Source organism: Ursus maritimus, unplaced genomic scaffold (genome assembly GCF_017311325.1).
Source record: "Ursus maritimus isolate PB19 unplaced genomic scaffold, ASM1731132v1 scaffold_1, whole genome shotgun sequence".
In the NCBI taxonomy this organism is placed as follows: Eukaryota; Metazoa; Chordata; class Mammalia; order Carnivora; family Ursidae; genus Ursus; species Ursus maritimus.
This window is the reverse complement of record NW_024423343.1, coordinates 34,138,529-34,163,992: the sequence shown is the minus strand read 5'-3', so window position 1 is coordinate 34,163,992 and position 25,464 is coordinate 34,138,529. Positions and strand designations below refer to the sequence as shown.

Below are 25,464 nucleotides of genomic sequence, written 5' to 3'. Positions count from 1 at the left end.
AGTGACAGTAACTCTGTTCCTCATTCCCTTCCCATCCCCCAGTCATCAGCTTGGCCCTGATCTCACTGTTTCACTCCAAGACTTGCCAGGACAGGGTGCATGGCATATTCCTGCTCCTACCTCCCCCCTCATCCACCAAATCAAGAAAAATAAACACATTTCAAGCCAGTGGCACTTTGAACCAGACTCCAATCTCTTGAGACATCTCTTAGAACAAGTACCCAAACAAGCAAGGCCTACTTCTTCCATTAATCCCTTCCAAAAATATACAAATAACCCTCAAGCCTAAATGCTCTTCTTTACTATTTAAGCTACCTAGATCCTGTTTCATCATTAAAATTTGGCTTCTGTAAAATTTACCATTGTATGTATTAACTAGGGTTACTTTCAGCTGTGAATGGCACAAACTCAAAACTAACAGTGGTTCCAACAAGATACAAATCATTTTTACTTTACATAAAAGGATATCTTGGGGCTGGTCCATAAGCTTCATGATGTCATCTGAGACCCAGATTTCTTCTCTCTTTTTCCTCTACCGCTGTTAATATATTGCCTTAGCTGGGGCGCCTGAGTGGCTCAGTCGTTAAGCGTCTGCCTTTGGCTCAGGGTGTGATCCTGGAGTCTTGGGATCGAACCCCACGTCAGGCTCCTCTGCTGGAAGCCTGCTTCTTCCTCTCCCACTCCCCCTGCTTGTGTTCCCTCTCTCCTCCCTCATTGGCTGTCTCTCTCACTCTCTCTGTCAAATAAATAAAAAAAATCTTAAAAAAAAAATATTGCCTTAGCTGCTGGAGTTCTAGCCATTTCATCCCTTTTCCAGACAGCAGGAAGGAAGAAAGGGAAAATGCATGCTGGGATACACAGCAACAGTTTCTGCCATCATTCTTGGCACTTCTCTGTTTTTCTTTCTTTTCTTCTGTTCAGATGCCCCAAGACTGTGAGAAATCCTTTGTCTCTCCTCAGTGTTCTTATAGCAAATTGTATATATCATGATCATTTATTAAAGTTAATTAACATTTATTATGTCCCTATGATATAATCCCAGCACCTAGCTCAGTGTTTGACACAAAGAAGAATGACAGAAGGTGTCTCCCAAGATCAAGAGAGGCTTATACACACACAAATAATTATGATGCGGGGTACAGTTCTGTCACTCAGTTCCAATGTGTGGGTGGTTTTTCCCCACAGCACCAATCAATTCCCTGACTCCTGAGTGTTTTACAATTCCACTCAATTCTTACACTATCTACCCAGAGAAAGCATCAGGTTCCATTAAGGGCTCAGTCCCACAAGAGTGCCCTTCCCTGCCCTCAAATGCCAATCACAAGTCCAGGTTGTTACCTATACTTCTGACTGACTGACTGACTGATTGACTATAAATCAGATTTCTACAACCCCCTCCTTAGGTTTGATTAATTTGCTAGAGTGGCCGACAGAACTCAGCTAACCAGTTTACTCACTTGATTACTGGTTTATTACGAAGGGTATTAAAGGATCTGAATCAACAGCCAGATGAAGATATAGGATGAGTTCCAGAACAAAGGAGCTTCTGATCCCGTGGAATTGGGGTCTGGCACAGGTAGCACATGGATGTGTTCTGGTTCACCAACCTGGAAGCTCTCTAAGCCCATCCTTTTGGGCTTTTATGGAGGCTTCATTACAGAGGGACGACTGATTAAATCATTGGCCATTGGCAGCTGATTTAAGTTGCAGTCCTTCTCCTCTTTCTGGAGGTCAGGGGACAGGACTGAAAATTCCAACCCTTTAATCACATGGTTGGTTCTTCTGGCAACCAGCCCGCATTAGGTTAATTCCAAAAGTTGTACCATTAGCATAACAAAGACACCTTGATTACACTCAACACAGGAAATTCCAGGGATTTTAAGAGCTATGTGCCAGGAACAGTGGCTGAAGACAAAATATATATTCCTAATTATAAGTCACAATGTCACATGGAGTCCAAAGTTCTATGACAGATGTGTGGACATTGGCCATGGAAGCACAGAGGAAGCTGGTTACCTGGAGCAGAGGATGGAAAGGTATGTTAGATGGCAGCACCTTCACATAAGAGAACACTTGAGCACGGCTTTGAATGATGTACAAAATTCTGCCAAGGAAAGAAGATAGGGAGGACTTTCAGAAGGAATACTATATCCAAGAATAGTGAAGGGTGAAAGTCCTGCCAGCCTAGCCAGTTCTTCCATGTGACCAGTATTCAAGATACATGGGTTGAGTGGCAGGAGAAGATGGGCAATCTGTCAAAAAGGCCTTGTAGGCTATGCCAAGGAGTTTGAATTTATTCTTGTATTCCAGGAACTCTTGAATATAAATTTCCCTAAGACCCATTCAGTGTGCTCATTAATGATACAAATTTTCTTGTTCTTTCTCCCAGAAATTCTGATTCCATAGGGATGTCATATTAACAGGCACCCTGAGAGATTCAGGAATTCCCAGCATGGTGGTTTGGCAGCCAGGAGGCAGTGTTGAATTAAAGCAGATGCAGATGATGATCAGACTTGGATTTTAGAGAGGTCATTCCAGTAGTGGTATGAAGAGTGGCATTGTGGGTGCCAAGGATAGAGGCAGGAGACATGTTAGGCAGCTCTGATAATTGTTCAGGCAAGAGATAGTAAGTGTTGATCCTGAGGAGTGACAGTAGAAGTGAAGGGTGTTTAGAGAATCATTTCTGAAGTATGAATGACAGGTCTTGGTGACACTGATTGTGGTGGATTGAAAGAAATAAACGGTTGAAAATAGCTCAGGTTTTTAAGCTGGGATGACTTAGCAGATGGTGAGGCTATTAAACAAGTTCATGAAAAGAAGGGAAAGAGTAAGTTTGGGAAATAAAATAAAGAGTTTCATTTGAGGGCCCATTAAGTTGGGGATGCCCTGGAGGGGCACTTCATTTTTTTTTTGCTACAGTATGGTTATGTGTACCCCCCTGACACACACACAGACAATCACACCTCTCACTATATTGCAAACTCCTCTAGGGCACAGATCTGACCTTGGTAATTGGCATATGCTTCACTTTCCCTGGCATATGGCCACTTAGAATTGAGGGTGAGGAGGCATCCATAGAATAGCATATGTCCCCTCCTCACCTGCCTCCCAAAAGGGTAGCAGTACAACACAGTGAAAGATGAACTCTACTTCTGAGATTGTGAAGCAAGTCATGGTTCTCTTTGTTCTGTGACTCTAAAAGAAATCTAAAGTTTTAATCAAAAAAGAGAAAACATGATCACTTTGGGAAATATAACCAATCATGACATTTCAGTCATGCCATCTGTTGGGTGCTGCTGTTCTATTGCTGTGCTGCTAGGCTTCCCACACAAACTTGCTTCTTAAGTGTATCCTTTCTTGCACATCTTTGTATTATTTGGCATATACATTTTATCTTCTCTTTTGTTTCTTTGATCTGGGGCTCATGGTTGGTTGTGTTCTCTTTCTGAAAACTGTAATTCTTGGACCATGATAAACAAGATTAAAAAAAAAATTATATCAGTATCTCAAAGGGCTGTTCTATTCCAGCAGCCACCCCCTACCTCTTTCTTCCCTATTCTGTTCTACTAATGTCTTTTCACTGACCTATTTCAGACTTTCTAGGAGAAGCTGGACAGGAGTCACTAATGTTCCTATTGGTAGAAACAACCACTGCCTTAGAAAACAGTGATACTTCAGGACCTAGGACAACGGCAAAGGGTTGCTGGGGCTCCACATTTCGACTTTACACTTAAGAGAGATGATTTGTATATCACAGGGGTTCCATAAACATTACATCAAATTGAAGATATGAGTAGAAGAGTTAATAATGTGCATTGCCATCAAATTAGCATGAGCTTGCCAATGTGAATATCACACCAGCTCTCTCAACTTTATGTACATAACTCTTCTTTTCCTTTTGGTACAGGTGATAGAAAAAAATGTTGATCCTGAAACAATGCTGTTACCATATCTGAGGAAGAAGCGTATCCTTTGCTTTGCTTTGAGTGTGTGTGTGTGTGTGTGTGCGTATAGTGCTGATATCCTCAGCAGGTGATATTTCAGATATCTTTTTAGAGCACACTGAGTCATATTCCCTACCATTATGGTTTTATGTTCTTCTTTAAGAAAGTCCTACATTTTAGTTTTGTAGGCAGTGCACAATTGTGGCTGTCAGAAGAACCAAATTCTTTCTAATCTCTGTTTTGGCACTAAATAAGTTGTATAAAATGGAGAAACTAGCGGTGGGAATTAAAGGAAATCTTAAAAAGGCTTAATTAAGCATCTTTTAGAATTAAGAGTCACAATATTGACATTCTGTCTTCAAGAACTAATCATCATGCCTATTAGGAAAAAAGAGCACAGAAATCTCCTGAAATACAAGTAAAAGAACCATGGAGAAATTAAACCTGAAAATGTTACCTTAGAAAAACTTTCTAAATAAAAGTCATGTAAGGAATGGCTTCTTAGCCTGCTATGCATGAACTCCAGTGGGTTTCCTGATGTCTATAGACCCCACTACATTGTATGCAGAATTATGTGACAATGGGAATTTACACATTTTTATTCCCTCTAGGGAGAGTGAGACTCCCCCAAAGAGTACACAACTCAAAAAGCCTCAATAGCAATGTTCTGGAAGTCATTCAAGATCTTTGAACATAAAGACAATGAACACGGATTTCCTGGTTATCCGTGATACTAACATGTAATATTTAAGATTTGGTTCACTTGTGAGATACAGAAAATCCCAAATAGCAGTAAATTAGATAGAAGTTAAAAGTTTATTCCTTTCTCATTGTGTTAGTTTCAATTCTCTTGGAAGCAGACACCAAAAATGGGATCAAATGTGCAAGGGTTATATTGGGAGAGAAACCTCAGTGAAAGGAAATAGGGAGGGAGGTAGAGAAGGCTCAGGGAGACGTGAGACCACAATGCAAGTGCCACCTGTGAAGAAGAGTGGGCGAGGAGGCTGAGTGGGAGGGTGCAAGGCTGCTGTGCAGTCTAAGGCACATTCATCAAAGCCATTGTGGGGTGGCTGACAGGGACTCCCATGTCTCTCCATAGCACTGAGCCATTGGTGGGGAGCAACCCATGGGAGTCATGGCCTCAATGAAAATTGGGGTGATAGAAATTAAAATGCAGCAGCTGGGTGTCTTGGTCATTGACCCTCCATGTTGAAGAAGTTCTGTGAAACACCTTCTCATGACTGTCACACTCACGTAAAGGAATCCCAAAGGTAGGTGGATCAGGGTTAGTAAGTAGTGTCACAACATTATTAGGGAGCCAAGCTCCTGAGTCTTGCTGCCCCACCCTCCACAGCATGCACCTTTCTCCTCATGGTCAGAGTTGACTAATTGAAGTATAGCCATCATACCTGAACTCCAGAAAGTAAGAAGAGTAAGAGATGAAGAAGCCCCCCCCCCCTTTTGAGCACATTTTGTTCTGGAAGTCATACAGAGCACTATGCTTACAGCCCATTGGCCAGCATTGTCGTTAACCCCACCCAGCTGCAGAAGAGGCTGAGAAAATGTATTTTTTATGCTGAGCAACCATGTGTGTGACTAAAAATTGGGGTTTCTTTTACCAAAAAAGAATGAGAGAACAGATATGGGGGTACAAGCAGCAGTTTCTGTCATTGAGAAGCAGAGAAATATAGTCGACATGGATGATAACACACAAATATTCCAGGAATGATTTACAGTTCAACATTTTGCTTTGTATGTCCTCAAAGATGCAGATAAGGATGAAGACAAATGTGCAGTGTACTCATGGTTTCAAATATTCAGGCCTTTCTAGGTACAGACTCTTTTAGTTTGGCCCTGTTTTGGCAAAGTGATGTCCAATTTTTTCAAAAAGGAGACTAAATATAATACACGAATGGAAATCAGGAATATGTAAGAATCTACATAATAGCAGCTAAGACATCATTTGAACTTAACTATATACTCAAGAGTCTTTTTCCTGGTGTTGGCCTCCAAGGTCAGAGTTATTCTAGAAAGAGAATTTTGGAAAACACATTATCTTTAACTATGCTTTTTCCAGTTCGACTCACAGGCACTAAGTATGGCTGTGGAACGGGAGGCTGTGGTGCTTGCACAGTGATGATATCACGATATAACCCCACTATCAAGAGGATAAGGTACGTTGCCGCAGAGTCCAGACATGGTTGTTTTTGAAGTCTTGAATTCGTTTTATTCCTTCACTTGATAAATATGTAGGAGCACCTACTATGCAACAAGAACTGTGCTAGGCACTGGGGTATCATGATGAGCAAGATAGACATGGTCCCCGGAATGTGAATGGGTTAGAAAAAAAATGTACCATCAATGGTCAAAGAATCCCCTGTTGAAATTTGAAAGGTTGTCTGACTCCCTGTGCTGTCTGGGGAGGAAAGGAAGGGCTGAAATAGCAGTGAAGAATAATGGCATCATCACACTTTGATATTACTATTACAGCCTACTAACTGATATCCTTGTTCTCACCCTTGCCCCCCCATATGATGAATTCCATACATCAGTCAGAGAGATCACTTTCAAGTATAAGTCAGCTCATCACACTCTCCTACTTAAAAATCACCGATGGTTTCCCATTACATTTAACATCTTCTTTTTATGTTTGATATTTATCCTTCTTCAGGTTGGCCAAGTTTCTTGGATCTGTGGGTTGATGTCTTCTGTCAGCTTTGGAAACTTCTCAAGCCATAATCTCTTAAATGTTTACTCTCTTTCTTTCTATCCCTCCCTCCCTCTCCCTCCTTCTTCCTTCCTTTTTCCTCCCTCCCTCCCTTTCTCTTTCCTCTTCTCTCTCCTCTCTACCCACTCCTCTCTTGGACTCCAACCATGCATATCTTAAATCATTTAACATCATTCTGCAGATCTCAGATGAGGGGTAAGGATCTGAGCAGTGGTAAGATTTCGGAGATCTGCCTGTATTCCACAGCAGGTCACCTGCTTCCTGAACTCTGGCTGATCCCTCTCTGCTTTACAGCCTAGCTGCCCACTTTCTAGTTCACCAGAAAATTCTCTTTGCTCTCCCATCTCACTTCCATGCTTTGGGAGATCTCTTGCTGCCATGCCCCCCTGTCTTTAGCCTCTAAAGAGTGGCAACTGCCCTACACTCTGTGAAGCCTGAGTGCTTACAGTTTTCTCTCAGTTCTGCTGCTTTCCCCCCAAACTTCCTCATGTAGGAGTCTATGTGCCTGGAGAGTTTTTTCTGTAGCACTCCTTCCCTACCCCTAGTTTTAGGGTATTACCCTCAGCACTCTGAAGTTTGGTGGGGAAGAGTTTGAGGACAGTGCAGTCTGGCTTTGTATTGTAATTTGTTGTATCAGCCCACACTAAAAATTTGTTGAAAATTAGTGTGGTTTCTCCTTACTCCTGTCTAAGGCAGATTCCTTCTCCTTTGTCCATGTCAGTCAGAGATAGGGTTTAGTTCTTTTAAGTTCTTTTACTTACTTGGCATCTGATGAGTTTTTAAAAAAACGATAATTATATGGCTTACATGGCTTGTTTTGGTTTTAAGAATGAGAGTGAAGGTCTCTCACAACTTTCTAAATGAAACCTTATAATCACCTGCCTTGTCTGTCTCTCAACCTGGAATGCTACTGTTCCTCTGATATTCACTATGCTCCAACCTCACTGGCCTTCTTACTGTCCCTCTTTCTGTCCCTAAACATCCCAAGCTCATCCCTGCCTCAGAGCCTTTGCATGTGTTGTCCCTCTACCTGGAATGGTTGCTCCCAAACCTTCATGTCTGGCTCCTTCAAATCATTCAGGTTCCAGTAAAAATGTTACACTAGCAGCCCTCTTTGATCACCTTATAAATAACAATGCCCACCTCACCTCTGCAACTCCTTATTTCCCTTTGCCTGTATCAATTTATTCATGGCGCTTCTTATTATCTCAGTTTATGTATGTATGTATGGTCTATGTATATATGTATTGACTATCTTCCCTCAACTAGAATATACACTCTACAAGGGCGGGAATTTTATTTGTCTTGTTGACCAATGAATCCTAGTGCCTCGAACTTTGCCTGGCAAATAGTAGACACTCAATAAATATTTATGTTTAATTATAAATGAACATTTAATTACAAATGAATAAATATTCATAAATGAATTATAAGTGAATATTCTTCAGTGTTTCTTTCGTGTGTGTATATATATGGATGCAATACTGCTTAGAAACCTATATATTTTGCTTCTAAAATACGTGTATGAGCAGAGGGCAGAATGTATTTGCAAAGCCTGAGGCATCGTACAAACCCTGCCATATCGGAGGTGCTGGGTGAATGCTCAGTCCTGTTTCCTGCTGGACACAATGTACTCTGTGCTTCTCTTTTGCATTCTGAAGCCATCATGCAGCCAACGCCTGTCTGATCCCCATCTGCTCTCTGTATGGGGCTGCTGTCACCACAATAGAAGGCATAGGAAGCACCAAGACCAGGATTCATCCTGTTCAGGTGAGGCTGTGCTTCTTCCTCATAGGATGTCTGTGCTTCAAGAAGCACGGCAGGTCACAGAGGTCAATGCAATAGAACAGCTGGGGCTCTGCTGCTTGGTCACTGCCCATGTGTGAAACTGAGCTCAAGGCTAGGAGTGACACCTACGGTGTGTGTTTTATAACTGATTCTTAGAAAGATGCTTTTGGAAGACCAGAAGACTTTTTCTTTTGGAAGAAAACCCTGACATTGCTGTGTTTGGTTTTTTTGTTCTAATTGGATGGGACCTATCCGTCTTATGTCTTCCAAATTCAAAGAAGCAAGAGCCATATGCATTGAGGGTTATTTCTTTGGTTGTTTTTTTTTTAACAAAGTGGAAAATAACCTGATTTTAAAACTGGATGAAAATCTCAGCTCCCAAAAAGATTTGTTAAATGTAGAACTTGTTCGGAAGACAGATAATAGGAATTTTAATAAATTTGGAGGCTTTTCTCCTAAGGCAGCACCTTGTTAGAACTTCACCTCAAATAAAAGGGCACTTCAGACTCCTTGCTGGCTCTTTAAACTATTTATATGTTGTCCATAAAAATGCTCTTGCTACTTGTTATCTAGGTTAATGAAGATCATTATGAGGAGAGGATAGAAGAGGAAAAAGATAGGGGCAACATAGAGAATAACCAAACTTCATATTCCCTGGACTTGAAGGAATGTCGGGTCCTGTTTATGTCCTGTGAAACCTCATTACCTAGAGGGAGTGAATTCTGCCTGGACGCTCTTGTGAGATGTGGCTGTTCACAGCCGTGAGACACCCTTTCATTTAGTAGCAAGGGCTGAGTTCCTGGTGTTGCGATGTAGCCAGAAGACAGCTCCCAAAATAGGGTAGCACCTTTGAAGTTAGACTCCAAAGAGAAAATGCTGGGAAGGAAAATGTTTGATAGAGAAATAGGCAATGTTTCCTTCTTGACTGTTTTCTGGATGAGTGGTTGCACTTTGCAAACAACCTTCTATGTGCTGAAGTGATAGGCCAATGGTGGGCCGCCAGAAGGCACTCAGGAGGTTTGCTTTGGTTTGATTTTCTCAACCTGCATGCAATTTGTTTCACTTCTCTGAGGGCCTTAATGGGAGTAAGCTTTATTTCAGTGATTCCCATTCCGGACTATGTATTGAAACCATCGGGGAATCTAAAAAATATATGTCTGTGCTCTTGGCCTGGGCTGCTTCTTGGGCCTTGGAAATTTTAAAGTTCCCCTGGTGATTCCAAAAGCTGAGAACCTTTAATGAGAGCTGAGGACTAGTGATAACAGCCACCCAGTGTGAGAAAAGGAGACACCTAGGATGAGAAGGATTTTCCAGAGCCTCTTCTCCAATTTTATTGGCAAACAAGTTGCCTGGGGATCTTGTCAAAGTGCAGGTTCTGATTTGGTGGGCCTGCGGTTGGGCCCAAGATTCTGCATTTCCAACTTTTCTGTGCTTCCAGGAGAGGATCGCCAAGTGTCATGGCACGCAGTGTGGGTTCTGCACCCCTGGGATGGTGATGTCCATCTACACATTGCTGAGGAACCATCCAGAACCCTCTCTGGAGCAGCTAACTGATGCTCTTGGTGGTAGGTTATATATATATATATACATATATATATATATACATATATATATATATATACATGTATATATATATATATATATATGTATGTGTGTTTTTGTTTTTAAATAATGGCAATGGTGAGAGGTGATATTAGACACCATGTGCCACATGTTGTATTAATGCTGTTTAAAGACTGTATCATTTACTCTTTATGATACCTTTGTAAGATAGGCATTGTTACTATCATGTCATAGATGGAGAAACTGAGGTTTAGAGAGAATAATTTATTTAAAGTTGTACCACCAGTAAGTGGAAGAGTTACTTTGTTCAAATCAGGATTCAAACAAGATCCACACATTGCACTTGGCTGATATATTTCTTGTCTCTCTTTATTTATAAAAGTCTCCTCCCCTGTGTCGGGCTCCCTGCTCAGTGGGGAGCCTGCTTCTCCCTCTCCCTGTCACCCCACTTGTGCTCTCTCTGACTGTCTCTTTCTTTCAAATATATAAATAAAATCTTTTAAAAAGAAAAGTCTCCTCCCTTTTTTTATTATTTGCTTAATTTTTAAAAAGATTTTTTTTATTTGAGAGAGAGAGAGGACAAGCAGAGGGAGCAGCAGAGGGAGAATGAGAAACAGGCTCCCCGCTGAGCATGGAGCCCAGTGTGGGCTCGATCCCAGGACCCTGGGATCATGACCTGAGCCGAAGCCAGATGCTTAACCGACTGAGCCCCTATTTGTTTATTTTTACAGACATTACAAAGCCAGTTTATTCATTTATGCATGGAAAGGGTCCAGTTTTCTCCACATGCCACTCTCTCCCATCACTGTCTCCTATGGAGTGGGTGCTCTCAGGATCCTATTAGATATCAGAGGGCTCTTGATGAATACAACATGAGATCAAAGAGATTGAGATCGTCTGCTGATTCTTATTTCAAATAAACGTCTTTATCCAGTCTAGAGTGATTTTTATCAAGTTCAGAAGCTCAGTGTGTCTGTGGATGGAGGAGGTCTTCATTAGCAAGATTCTAAACATTTTTTTAACATAATAACCTCCCAAATCCCAGTGAAACTCTCCATGGCTCTATATGTCCATATCCTGCCTCCTGAGGACCCTATTCCACTGCCAGAGAACACGAGGTTAAAGCTCCTGTGTCTCGCTGTCCATGGAAGACCAGAGCAAATGGGAGTACAGTGGAGAGATACAGCACATCAACTGTCTCCTGCCTGATTTCCGTTAGGTCCTGTTACACATTTGATCTCATGGCTCTTTATAATGTGAGCAAGGGGTTTTCAAATTTTAGAGTACTTAAGACTTCCATGGGGGGATTTGAAAAGAGTAAAGATTCCTGGGATTAAACCCCAGATAGCTTGCTTCGGTGGCTTTGTTTTTTAAAATAAGACCCCAGATTGGAGAAGGGGTGGGGGGTGAATGTGGGCTGTGGACCACTGTGAGAGAAACGCTGCCCTAACGATCTATTGTAAATAAATTGTGTGCCCAGTTATTTCCAAAGTTTAATGATTGCCTTTGCTGCTGTAAAATGTCTTTGATCTGTCAACTGAAGCTTTGCTCCTCAATATGCCTGTAGACCAAGTTTTTAGCTTGAAATCATTGTGTTCTTTGAGCACCTACCATAAGCAGAAGATCTAAAACTGTCTACAGAGAGAAAACACAAATAACTGAGTTGTTCAGCTCTACTTCAGGACTCTCAACATCCCAAGTTGCTGACAAAAGAAATTGTAGATTATGTAGACTGAAATGTCCAATGGCACTTTCTTCTTGGATGGGGTCCTTACTTCCATCATGTATTTGGCAGACTCTGCCTCTCTCTAGGTTACCTGAGTAATACAGTTGAGTTTTTCTCCTTCAGGTAACCTCTGTCGTTGCACTGGATATAGGCCCATAATTGATGCATGCAAGACTTTCTGTAAAGTAAGTAGAAAGGAATACTTTTTTTTTTTTAAAGATTTAATTATTTTAGAGAGAGTGAGAGAGAGAGAGAGATTGAGTGTGGCAAGGGAGAGGGACAGAGGGAGAGGCAGAGAGAATCTTAAGCAGACTCCCCACTGAGTGTGGAACCCTATGTGGGGCTTAGTCCTATGACCCTGAGATCACGAACTGAGCCGAAATCAAGAGTTGGATGCTTAACCTACCAAGCCATGCAGGCATTCCCGAAAGGAACACATTATTGAGTGTATTTTTTTTCTAATGAAACAAAACATTACGGATTACCAGATGTGATTAGGGGAACAGCTATTGTTACTAATACAAGGCCCCTTCTTATCTCAGGGTCTGTAATTGCTGTTTGTTATTTGATCTTGGGCAGGTTCTTACTCTCATTCATTGAGCATGCCCTGATAGTCACATAATGAGCACCTAAACACTGTGATTTTGGCTGTGGGTCATTGTTTCGAGGGGTTTTTCCTGGTCGGTTTGTGTCAGATGCACCGCCCGCTGTTGCTCCTGCAGCCCTCTGTGCATGCCCCTGTCACAGCGGTGGTCACACCGTGGTTTCATTCCATTTGCTCTCCCATCTCTCCGTCAGGCAGTGGGCTGCTTGACAGCGGAGCCTGTGCATCTCAGGGCTGGTAACCATGCACCGACTGAGTAGCCACTCAGTCACCGTTTGTTGCATGAATAAATGAACAAACAACCTGGAAATGAGGGACAGATGATTGCCCTTTGGACGTTAAAACTATGAAATCAATATGTCATAAATAAGAACTGAGTGATAGTCATAGTAATTGTTAATATATATCACTAATAAAATATTAGATATTATTAATATTGTTAATATTTATTGCTGAGTACCAGACTTTGTTACAAGATTTTTACATATTTTAACTAGTTGAATAATCACTACTATTCAAATTTTCTTGTAACCTTAGATTTTTTTTTTATTAGGAGTTAGTATGGATATGTTTACATACACATGGTTCTTTTTCATAACATTTAGCAGTATTGATTCTGTATTATGTTTCAACTAGTAGTCACCTGTTTTATTTAATAGTTAGTAGAGGGGACTTTGCTTCCTGCCTGGACTTTGCATTTCATCTCCAGCTTCAGCAGCTTACCCCAGAAGACCAACCCTACCTGAGGCTGGACCAGCAGCTTTTCCATCTAGGTGAGGACAGGTACCAGCCTTGAATCAAGACTTAGGCAATAGCGGGGTGACATCAGCAAGACGGTGAAATGGGAGTTTTCTACTCTCTTCTTCCCAAAGAACACCAATTTTGACAATTATTCCTGGATAAGAGTGGCTTATGGAAGTCCAGGAGTCCAGTGGAGAAATCCCATCACACCAGTGGAACAACAACAACAATAAATCCAAGATTGTATGCATTGAAGAGAGTGAAAGGGACAGTTTCACTTTATCTGCATCATCCTTCCCTCAAGGTGACACAGTTCAGTGCCAAGTCAGACCTTCTTGGCTCCTGATTTATGCCATGGGGGAACGTGAGAGTATGTGAGTGGGTATCTGTCTTCCCTAGCTGTGTGGACACTGCCAGAGAGGCCCACTTCTTTCTCACCCCATCCAGAATACTGAGGAGTGCTGCACAATCTGGGGGCAGGAAAGGGTGGGAGAAGAGCAGCCAGGGCTCTGAGAGAGCATCAGTAGGACATGGATCCAACCAACCATGAGCAACAAGAAAACATGGAAAGATAATTCAACAAGATCAGGAAAACAATATACAAACTAAATGAGAAGTTTAACATATAGATAGAAGAGATAGAAATAATAAAAAAAAGAGGCAAACAGAAATTCTGGGGCTGAAGAATACAATAAATGGAAACAGGAACAAGACAAGGATGCCCACTCTCACCACTTCTGTTAAGCATAATACCAGAAGTCCTAGCCAAACTATTCATCAAGAAAAAGAAATAAAAGGCATCGAAATTGGGAAGAAAGAAATAAAATTGTCTGCATATGACATGATTTGATGTATAGAATACCCTGAAGACTCCACCAAAAAAAATGTTAGAACTAATCAATGAACTAATGTTGCAGGATATAAAATCAACATACAAAATTCAGTTGTGTTGCTATATACCAAAAAAAATGTTGGAACTAATCAATGAACTAATGTTGCAGGATATAAAATCAACATACAAAATTCAGTTGTGTTGCTATATACCAACAAGCTATCAGAAAGATTAATAAAACAATCCTATTTATAAAAGCATCAAAAACAATAAAATACTTAGGAATAAATTTAACCAAGAAAGTGAATGATCTATACACTGAAAACTAGAAGATACTGTTGAAAGAAATTGAGGAAGACAGAAATAAATGGAAAGATATCCCATGTTCATGGATTGGAAGAATTAATATTGTTAAAATGTCCATACTACCAAAGCAATCTACAGATTCAGTGCAATCCCTAACAAAATTCCATTAGTATTTTTCACAGAAATAGAAAAAAAAAATCCTAAAATTTGCATGTAACCAAAAAAGACCCTAAATAGGCAGTGCAATTTTGAGAAAAAACAAAACTGGATGCATCACACATCCTGATTTCAAACTATTTCACAAAGCTATAACAATTGAAACAACATGGCGCTGGCATAAAACAGACCCACAGATCAGTGGAACAGAATCAAAAGCCCAGATATAAACTCATGCATATATGGTCAAATAATCTTTGACAGGGGTGCAAAGACCACAATGGGGAAAGGATAGTCTCTTTAATAAATGGCTTGGGGAAACCTGAATGAATTGTACCCCTACTTTACACCACTCACAAATGAACTCAAAATGAATTAAGGACTTGAATGTAAGACCTGAAACTATAAATTTCCTAGAATAAAACATAGGGAAAAAACTCCTTGACACTGGTCTTGGCAATGATTTTTTGTATATGAAACCAAAAGCATAGGCAACAAAAGGAAAAATAAACAAGTGGTATTATCTCAAAATAAAAACCTTTGGCACAGTGAAGGAAACAAACAACGAAATGAAGGGGCAACCTACACAATAGGAGAAGATATTTGCAAACCATTAACAATAGGGAGTTATATCCTATTATATAAGGAAATGATACATCTCAATAGCAAAAAAAAAGTAATTTGATTAGAAAATAGGCAAAAGATCTAAATAGACATTTTTTAAAAAAGGCATACAGATGGTCATCAGGTACTTGAAAAGTACCCAACATCACTAGTCATCTGGGAAATGCAAATCAAAACGACAGTGAGATACCTCACACCTATTAGGATGGCTCTTACCAAAACATGAAAAGTTAAATGTTGGCAAGGATATGAAGAAAAGTGTATCTTGTACACTGTTCATGGGAATGTAAATTGGTGTAGCCACTATGGAAAACAGTGTGGGATTTCCTCAAAAAATTAAACATAGACCCACCATAGGATCCAGCAATCCCACTTCTGGGTATATATCTGAAGGAAATGAAATTAGTACCTCAAAGAGATATCTGAACTCCCATATTCATTGCAGCATTATTCATTATAGCCAGGAAATGGAAATAACCTAAGTGCCCATCAAGGGATGAAGGTACACACGCACACACACACACGCACACACACACGAATATTATTCAGCCACGAGAAAGTAGGAAATCCTGCTATTTGCAGCAACATGGGTGAATCTAGAGGACATTACACAAAGTGAAATTAGCCAGATAAAGGAAGGCACATACTTTATGGTCTCACTTATATGTGAAATATGAAAAAGAAAAAAAGTTGAACTCATAGAAACAGTGTAATGGTGGCTACCGGGGGCAGGGACTGGGAGAAAGAGATGCTGGTTAAAGGGCACAAACTTCAGTTACAAGATGAATAAGCTCTGGGAATCTAATTTACAACATGGTGACTATAGTTAATAACATTGTGTTGTGTACTTGAAATTTGCTGAGAGATTAGAACTTAAGTGTTTTCACAACACACACAAGGATGGTATATGTGAGATGATGGATGTGTTCATTAAACTGATTGTGGTAATTTAACAAACTATGCATATGTAAAACAACCACATTGTGCACTTTATATTTTTTAAAGCTTTTATTTATTTATTTGTCAGAGAGAGAAAGAGCACAAGCAGGGAAAGCAGAGGCAGAGGGAGAAGCAGGCTCCCTGCTGAGCAAAGAGCCTGATGTGGGGCTCAATCCCAGGATCCCGAGATCATGACCTGAGCTGAAGGCAGATGCTTAACTGACTGAGCCACCCAGGCATCCCCACATTGTTTGTTTCAAATATATAATTTTGTCAATTATACCTCAAGAAAGCTGAAAAAATACTTAGTAGAATCAGCAATAAATTCTTGATTATTTGTTTCACCCACTAGACTTCTGGCTGCTGTCAAAGTAGAGAAAATGGGGTTTGCTATTTGGATCAAGAAATAAATGAATTACCAGAACTTGAAGAAGTAAATAAGGTCAGTGAAATGTAAATTTTTTATAAGGTTTTCTCATGAACAGAAACCAGCTTACTTTTAGGAAGAATAAATGGCTGCCTAGGTTGACTCATTTGATGGATTTCAGCATGCCCCCCCCCGCCAACGGCTCCATTCTCCATCTTCATCCAAAAAAAAAAAAAAGAAAGAAAAAAAAACCCTGTCCTAACAACTTTATTCCTCATTCCAGATATTATGTGGTTCAAGTACAACTATCCATAGGAGAGAAAACACATTGATCCCTTAATGTCTCTTAGTTTAAAAATAAATAAATTAAAAAAGAAAAAGCTTTTTCAAGTCTTTTTTCAAGGGCTAGCAGCAAAGTGAAGACGTTAGGGGACTGAAGAACTGGCAGAGGGAGAAGTGAGAGGTGGCCATTTGGGGAAACGTTCTTGTTCTCAGCTGCTGGTGCCTCCTCTGCTTTCCCAGACTGTAAGGAGAATGTGCAGGAAGTTGAGCTTTGGAGGACCATTGTAATCTGCACTGAGTTACTAGTAACTAGGTTTATGTTAGAGCTCCCTTGGCTTAGAACCCAGGCATTGTGGCTGGCCAGTTGGCTTTTTGTCTGTCTGCTGTATGTCTTTCTTCTTCTGACCTCGTTCCACACAGGATTTGAAGTAGTTAGAGTTGCCTGATGACTCCTGTTACTCTCTCTCTTTCTCTCCTTTTTAAGATAAGTCTAAAACTCTTCTCAGAAGAGGAGTTTCTGCCACTGGATCCAACTCAAGAATTGATATTTCCTCCAGAGCTAATGGTAAGGCAAAATTGAGCTCATTCTAGAGGAATTCATGGGGAGATATTTAGAAAGGTTATTTGCTTATGGATCCTCTCAGAAGCTGACTGGCAAATAGGTAACATCCATCTGCCATTCTTCACCCAAGGTCTAAAGAGTATGGGACTAAGGCAGAGATGGGTGAATGAGGGTAGAACCATCATGAGGGGATAGTTGACTGTTAAAAACAGCAGATCGTATCTATAAGAAAATGTCATGAAATGACATCACAACATTTATAAATGTAGACCTGTTTTCTACTTCCAGCTTTGTTGAAGTGTATTCTTCCAGAGAATGATTTGACAAAATTAAGCATATTAAAATATTTTTAAACATTGAAATGAATTCCTTTGAGATATAAAAGCAGCAAAGGTAGATATAGGAGAACAGTCTCCAGAAGGAATTAAATATTTTTATGTGTTTAATCTGAACTCTGATTCCTTAGTAAAGCTTTACTTTAAGGTCACTTTTACTTTATTTTTTAAAAAGATCTCCATTTCCTTTCTCTGTTTCCTATCAAAATGGGGCAGAAACAGGTGAAAATGATCTTGAATCCCTCTTGCTGTTTTAACAGATAATGGCTGAGAAACAACCACAAAGGACTAGGATTTTTGGTGGTGATAGAATGACATGGATTTCACCAACGACCCTGACGGCACTTCTGGAAGCGAAATTCAAGTATCCTCAGGCCCCTGTTGTCATGGGGAACACCTCTGTAGGTATGTAGAACTCCAGGGACCTCTTATGGGGGAACTGAGGAAAAGAACTTTGGAGGAAAGAACCTCATATATGCATGTTCTCAGGAAAAACAGTCTGAAAAAAACTTTTAATCATTTAGACTTGACTTCCTTAGGATTGCTCAAGAGACTTTCACAATTTTCATTACATAAGCAAATTGCTGTTGCCCGGAATCCGGGCAGTACATAGAGTTGCACCCAGGAGATCTGCTTCATAACAACTCAGAAGTCACAGTTCCAGTGACAGCTGTCCTTTCTTTCCATGTGGCGGGCGATTGATCTTGGGCTCATATTTGAAGTTGCTCTTCGTTTCCTCTTTCAGTGGTATCCTGATAGATGTGAAATGGTTTTCTTACACTCACAGTTACAGGGTCTTTTTATTGTGTCTGTTGTGAACTCAGTTTGACTGCCTACTTCTTTGAGGAGTCTCCCAGAGTCCTCCCAAAGAGAATTTTGAGTATGCCACAAGTCCTCTCATACTAGTCAGCCAAGACTTCAAGCTGACGAGTTCAAAGAATCCTCGAAGTTCAGTGGAAGTCCATCTGGCCTGTCTCTGGGTGATTTGGCAATGAGCAGATGGAAAGATCTGTAATTTTTATGTTTTTAAAGATAATCACTATTTTTTTTTTTTTTTTTTTTTAGCGAGAAAGTGTGAGCAGGGGAGGAGGGGCAAAGGAAAAGGGAGAGAGAGAATTTTTTTTTTTTTTTTTTTAAAGATTTTATTTATTTATTCGACAGAGATAGAGACAGCCAGCGAGAGAGGGAACACAAGCAGGGGGAGTGGGAGAGGAAGAAGCAGGCTCATAGTGGAAGAGCCTGATGTGGGGCTCGATCCCATAACACCGGGATCACGCCCTGAGCTGAAGGCAGACGCTTAACCGCTGTGCCACCCAGGCGCCCCAGAGAGAGAGAATCTTAAGCGAACTCCACGCCCAGCACAGAGTCCCACATGGGCCTCAGTCTCACAACCCTGAGATCGTGACCTGAACCAAAGCCAAGAGTCAGACACTTAACTGACTGAGCCACCCAGGCACCCACAGATAATCACTGTTAATCACAGCTTCAAAATTTATTTTTTTCTAATCCTTTAGGGCCTGAAATGAAATTAAAGGGTGTCTTTCACCCAGTTATAATTTCTCCTGATGGAATTGAAGAACTGAATTTTGCAAACTGTTCACATAATGGTGAGTTCTTATGGTCCCTGTTTTCTTAGTTCACATTCATTAATCAATTTATGTCCTTTGTCTAGCAGACAAGCAGAAAAAGAATTATTCCTAATTATAATATACAGAGATTCTCTCCTTATAAAAATGATAACATTCTGGAGGAGACCCAGGGAAGAATTCTCTATAGTTACATGAAATACTAATTGTCTGAATAGTCAGTCTACTGCAAAACTTTCTATGTCTGCCATATCAGAGAACTGTAACAGCTATTCAATGAGGAGTATTGTGCTAAGTGCTGGATAGAAGATAAATGAATAGAACACAGTCTTTGCTCTCCAGAAGCACAGTAGTAAGGAGAGCAGGTTTATGTATTGAGCAGCTTACAGCCCGGCTCATCTGTTCCCACAAAGGAATTTGATTTAATGACAATGATGAGAAGTACTATAAATGTGGATTTGGAGTCTAGCTATGAAGTCCAATTCTTGACTATTTTGCATATTAGCTGTGAGAACTTAGTCAAGTCCTGAGTATCAGTTTCTTCATCAGTGAAATGGGGCTATTATCTCAAAGATTTCTTAAGATTCAGGGAGATTCTGTGAAGGATTCAGCATAGTAAAAACATTTAGTCTACATCAACTTCATCACTACCACCACCTCCACCTTCATCACCATCACCACCACCTCCATCACCACCATCACCTCCATTAACAACACTACCACCACCAACACCTCCATCACCACCACAACCTTCATCACCATGTCCATCATAACCACCTCCATCTCTATCATTAACACACTGCCTCCATCATCACCACCACCTCTATCACAACCACCGCGACCATCACTACCACCACCACTACCTCCATAACCACCACCACCTTCATCATCACCTGATCACAACAATCACCACCATCACCTCCACTAATAACATTACTACCACCTCCATCAACACCACCACCTCCATCACAACCGCCACCACCATCACTACCATCACCACTCCCTTCATCACTACCACCACCTTTATCACCATCTCCATCATAACCACTACTACCATCACCTCCATTAACACACTACCTCCATCACCACCACCACCACCATCACCTCCATTAACAATACTATCACCACCACCATCTCTATCACCTCAACCACCTCCATTACCACCTCCATCACAGCCATCAGCACCATCACCTCCATTAACAACACGACCATGACCACCACCACCATCTCCATCACCTCCGTCACCACCACCTCCACCACCACCACGACCACCACTACCATCAATTAGCCGGGCAGCAAGTATCCAGGAAAAAGATCCCATGTCTGTAACTTTGGTCTAATGAAATTTCCTGGTCAGGAGTGATCACACCACATTATTTATAAATGATTTCACTTTAGAGCTGACCTTAGGTGCTGGCCTCAGCCTGACTCAGGTGAAGTACATCTTGGGTGAAGTAATCCAGAACCTCCCAGAGGAGAAGACACGGATGTACCGTGCTCTCTTGAAGCATTTGAGAACTCTGGCTGGATCTCAGATCAGGAACATGGCTGTATGTATTTGATGATGGTAAACTCTGGCATACATGTCTTGGGTGACTGTCTCTGACAGATCATGACATTTTCATTCTTTAAGAACAGATGAAAAATAATAATTCTCCAAAACCTTGCTTAATCCTTATCTTATCACTTGTGTGTTTATAATTATATAACAGGTATTGAAAATAACTCATTATTTTAAAAAGTCTTTAGGGGGCCATATCGTGAGCAGGCACCTAGATTCAGATCTGAATCCCCTCCTGGCTGTGGGCAACTGTACCCTCAACTTGCTATCAAAAAGTAAGTGACAACTCCTTCTTGGAGATTATTAAACCTGCTCCTCTTATCCGTTTTTCTCTCTGGGAAGGCAGGAGGTCCAGTTTTGAAGATGACTATTCTTTGTAATATTAATAATTCTCTCCCATCTTTCTGGATGCTCGAAATTCGGTTAATCTGTTCCTAATTCCATACACTTCCAATGTCTTTGTCGCTTTCTTTTTGAGGCCGTGTGCTTGGTCTTTTCCTGTCTGGTCACCCTACTTGTGTTGGTTAGGGTCCTGCTGAGAACTATGGGCTATTGAGAGCTACTGAGCCCCTTTGTTGAAGACTTTCTTCAGGTGGTACAGGAGGATTGTGGCACTCCTTCATGTTGTGTGCTCATACTTAATTGTTCATTGATGGAAGCCTACAGACTTTTTTTTGTTGAAAATGGTTGGGCTCTATTCTATATTTATATGAGTTTTGTTTTGGAAACAAAGTCCAGGGCTTTTAATATATTTCTCTTATTCCAACTGGTTAATAGTTACTGCTAATTGGTCCCTTATAAATCTGTTTTTATTTTCATTTAAAAATACGGACTAGCCTTCTATTACCTGCATTGTTAAATACCTACTCTCTGTATTATCTGAACCACAAAATTATCTTAAGGAAGAAGGTTAGTATTCAGAGTTGTATGTTTAAGTAACATCCCTTTAAAATAATCATGTGATGAGAAACGTATCTTGTGATAAGAATGTAAACATCAAAAGGTTCTTAGCTTTCATCCTAAAGTCATATTATATTATAGCTTAAAGTTGTTCCTCTCCCAGTGTATTGATTAAAGAACAGAAATTCTTTAGGTGTTGGAAAAAGATATAAAAAAATAAGGCAGCACCTCACTAGTATACATTTATTAAAGGTAATTTATTCATCACTGAACCTAGTAGGGTTCCTGGTTAAAAATGATACATGTTTGTTGAGTGACTTGATCAGAATATCAAGAGGGATATTAATAACAACTGCCTACTTACAAAGCTCAAGATGAATTTTGCTGTCTGGGAAGAGGACTGTTCATGTCCTGTTCTATGTGACCTCTGGGCTACTCTGCTAGGTATTTTTATTTATAAGCAAGCAAAGAAGCAAACAACAGACAACAACAACAACAAAACAGATGAGACCTAGTCTGGAAGAAACACCACTTGATGCCGTTGTTGGGAGAAAGATTGGCTAAGCGTAGAAAGAACACTTCTTTTCCCAAACAACCAGTTTCATCAGATAATTTGGTAGAATTATTTCCAAAGTTTTATTGTTTAACAGAACAGGTTCCAGGGAAAGTGTCATTTCTTTCCACAGAAGGAAAACGACAGCTTCCTTTAAATGAGGAGTTTCTCAGAAGGTCCCCCAGCGCAGATCTGAAGCCTGAAGAGATCTTGATCTCAGTGAAAATACCCCACTCGAGGAAGGTGAGAATGTCCTTTCAGTCTCCTGCTTTTACTGTGGGTCTGCAGCTTGTTAATTCTAACATACAGTGAGTTAAGAAGAGGTGTTGACTATTTACAGGGGAGATTACAGTACTTGTGAATACTTTTTACTTGTGCTATGCACTCCCTGATCATTCCTAGAATCAAGAGACCCTTGTCCCTACCATTCTCTGTCTGTCTCTCTCTGTCTCTTATCTCCACCTAACCCAAACTCTAAAGATGTTTATAAATTCTTTGACCCATAAGGCTTTTCCCCAAAGAAGACTCGAAAATATGCTCTACCTATATCTTGGGGTTAGAAAGAGGCTAAAGAAATACATTTCCAATAGAACTTAAGGGAAAGAGGGACTTTGGACTCAAAGTGAATTCAAACTCAAGACTGAGTCCTGGTTTCAGGATCTGTGACCTGAACTTACTACCAAATCCCTCTGAGGCTTGGATTCCTCATCTGTAAAATGGGAATAATCAAGCCTGCCTTGAAGGGTGTACTAGTTTGCTAGGTCTGCCATCATAAGGAACCATAAGTGAGTGGCTTAAACAATAGAACTTTACCTTCTCACAATTCAGAAGGCTAGAAGCCTGATATCAAGATGTCAGCAAGGTTGGTTTCTTCAGAGGCTTCTCCCCTTGGCTCGTCTTCTCCCTGTGTCTTCACATGGTTTTCCCTCTGTTTATTAACACTTATGAGGACACCATCATGTTAGTTGAGAGCCCATCCTAATCATCTCATTTTAATGTAAATACCTCTTTAAAGACTGTACCTCCAAATACAGTCACGTTCTGAAGCACTGGGAGTTAGGACTTTAATACATCGATTTAAGGGGACATGGTGCCACCCACAATAGAGAGTGTGACGAGGGCCAGCGAGGCAGCGTACATAAACTGTTCCGTGCATCATTGTCACTCACTGTATTTCTACATGTGCCACTTAACTTCCGCCTTCAGTGGGAATTTGTGTCAGGCTTCCGACAAGCCCAGCGGCAACAGAATGCACTCGCCGTAGTCAATTCGGGAATGAGAGTCTTTTTTGGAGAAGGGGGTGACATCATCAGAGAGTTATCCATCTCATACGGAGGCGTTGGCCCAACCACTGTCTGTGCCAAGAATTCCTGCCGGAAGCTCATCGGAAGGTATGGCATCCTGTCCTTAGACTCCAAGTAACAGAGCATCTCTCTGTGTGGTGACACACTGTTACAAGAGGAAAAATGCTCACCACCTTCCTATGTAACGGCACGGAATTCCAGGAGGATTCCATGATTATTTCCATGTGTCTTGATTATGGTGAATTCTGAAGTGGGTATCATGTAGTGTGTGTGTGTGTGTGTGTGACAGAGAGGGCAGGGAGGGGGAGAAGGAAAGAGGGAGAGAACCCATCTCCCAATAGCACAGTAGACACAGTAAGCAAAATAAGAAAATATGCATTTTCTACTGTGAGAGAATAATGTACCGTGATAAAAACTAGACTATGGAAATTTGTTTTATAATAAATGGCTAAAGTCGTTTGCTTACGTGACTTTTGTTTCTATAGATGATACTAAGCCAATATTTCTGGTGTGTTTACTAGGTTATCAGTTACCATTTCAAAAGTAAACAAAGAGGAATGGTTAAAAGTATGAACTCAGTCAACCCCAATTAACTGTGTGATCTCAGTCGGCTTACTTAACCTTACAGTGCCTTTCCTTATCTGTCAAAGGGCAATAATCATCCCTACCTCTTGAATTAAATGAGTGAATACATACAAGGTGCTTACCACAGGACCAGGCATGTAGTAAATGTTCTAGTGATATAGGGGTTGGTTACTGCTGGGCTAAGGACTTAACACAAGTTGTCATGTCTTTCTCATGACCATTCTAGGAGGTGAGTTCTACTCTCATTCTCCTTTTGCTGCTGAGGAAGTGGTGGGCCTGGGCCAGACACCTTGAGAGTGAAGGACTGTGATTTGAACTTGAATTGCCCAGCTATAGAGCTTGTACTCTTATTCCCTGCATTTCACTGTCATTCGTTGTCTCACACAAGAGCTGAGCCTGCGAGGTAATGAGTCTTGTCAGCTAGGAGTCTTCTTTTTGGTTCCATAGGCCCTGGAATGAGGAGATGCTGGACGTAGCTTGCAGGCTGGTTCTGGACGAAGTTACCCTTCCAGGCTCAGCTCCGGGCGGGAGGGTGGAGTTCAAGAGGACTCTCATCGTCAGCTTCCTCTTCAAGTTCTACCTAGAAGTGTTGCAGATTCTGAAGAGGATGGTAAATGGAACTGACCACGTATTAGCTTTCCCAGAACAGAGGGCTCTGGTGATATCCAAAGTGGGCTCAATAACCCAGTGCCCAACAGCTATAGAATAGAGGGACACGCCCCAAAGTAAAAACACTTGGGCTTGCTGGACCACGTCCAGGCTGGCTGCTGATGGCTTGTGCACTGGAAGATTTGCAAGTAGAGCGCAGACCTGTGCAGGTTTTTGTTTAACACTACTCAGCTATTGTGCTTCTGACTGTTGTTTGTCCAGGTGGTGTGCAGAAAGCTCGTTCATGATTTGGACATATTTTCCCCTCAGACCCTTGTTGAGGGTCACCTTCACGCATTTGACTCTCTTCTCTGGATTCAGTTTCATTTTTTTAAATAATTTTTATTATGTTATATTAGTCACCATACAGTACATCCTTAGTTTTTGATGTAATGTTCCATGATTCATTATTTGCGTATAACACCCAGTGCACCATGCAATATGTGCCCTCCTTAATACCCATCACCGGCCTATCCCAGTCCCCCACCCCACCCCTCTGGCGCCCTCAGTTTGTTTCCCAGAGTCCACAGTCTCTCATGGTTCATTCCCCCTTCTATTTATCCCCCCTTCATTCTTCCCTTCCTTTCCTACCGATCTTCCTATTTTTTATGTTCCATAAATGAGTGAAACCGTATGATAATTGTCTTTCTATGCTCAGTGAAAATTTCACTTAGCATAATCTCCTCCAGTCCCGTCCATGTTGCTGCAAATGTTGTGTAATCATTTTTTCTGATGGCTGAGTAATATCCCATTGTATATATGGACCACGTCTTCTTAATCCAGTCATCTGTTGAAGGGCATCTCGGCTCCTTCCACAATTTAGCTATTGC

The 25,464-nt window shown here is 40.9% G+C and overlaps 1 protein-coding gene across 10 annotated transcripts in view; it reads left to right on the top strand.

Moving 5' to 3' along the window:
• Positions 1 to 25,464, top strand: part of LOC103659730 (aldehyde oxidase) — a 161,516-nt gene that overhangs the window by 5,146 nt on the left and 130,906 nt on the right. For all 10 annotated transcript variants that reach the window (XR_005837875.1, XR_005837867.1, XR_005837866.1 and 7 more), the window contains exons 2-15: positions 3,908 to 3,965; positions 6,022 to 6,118; positions 8,334 to 8,442; positions 9,899 to 10,025; positions 11,873 to 11,934; positions 16,304 to 16,393; positions 17,085 to 17,165; positions 17,758 to 17,902; positions 19,012 to 19,104; positions 20,482 to 20,633; positions 20,826 to 20,919; positions 22,231 to 22,340; positions 23,304 to 23,488; positions 24,434 to 24,596. Coding sequence is in view for 1 of the 10 variants with exons in the window: in XM_040642184.1 (XP_040498118.1) it covers positions 3,908 to 3,965; positions 6,022 to 6,118; positions 8,334 to 8,442; positions 9,899 to 10,025; positions 11,873 to 11,934; positions 16,304 to 16,393; positions 17,085 to 17,165; positions 17,758 to 17,902; positions 19,012 to 19,104; positions 20,482 to 20,633; positions 20,826 to 20,919; positions 22,231 to 22,340; positions 23,304 to 23,488; positions 24,434 to 24,596 (1,566 nt within the window). In the remaining 9 variants the exon portion in view is untranslated. The remainder of the gene's footprint in view (positions 1 to 3,907; positions 3,966 to 6,021; positions 6,119 to 8,333; positions 8,443 to 9,898; positions 10,026 to 11,872; positions 11,935 to 16,303; positions 16,394 to 17,084; positions 17,166 to 17,757; positions 17,903 to 19,011; positions 19,105 to 20,481; positions 20,634 to 20,825; positions 20,920 to 22,230; positions 22,341 to 23,303; positions 23,489 to 24,433; positions 24,597 to 25,464) is intronic.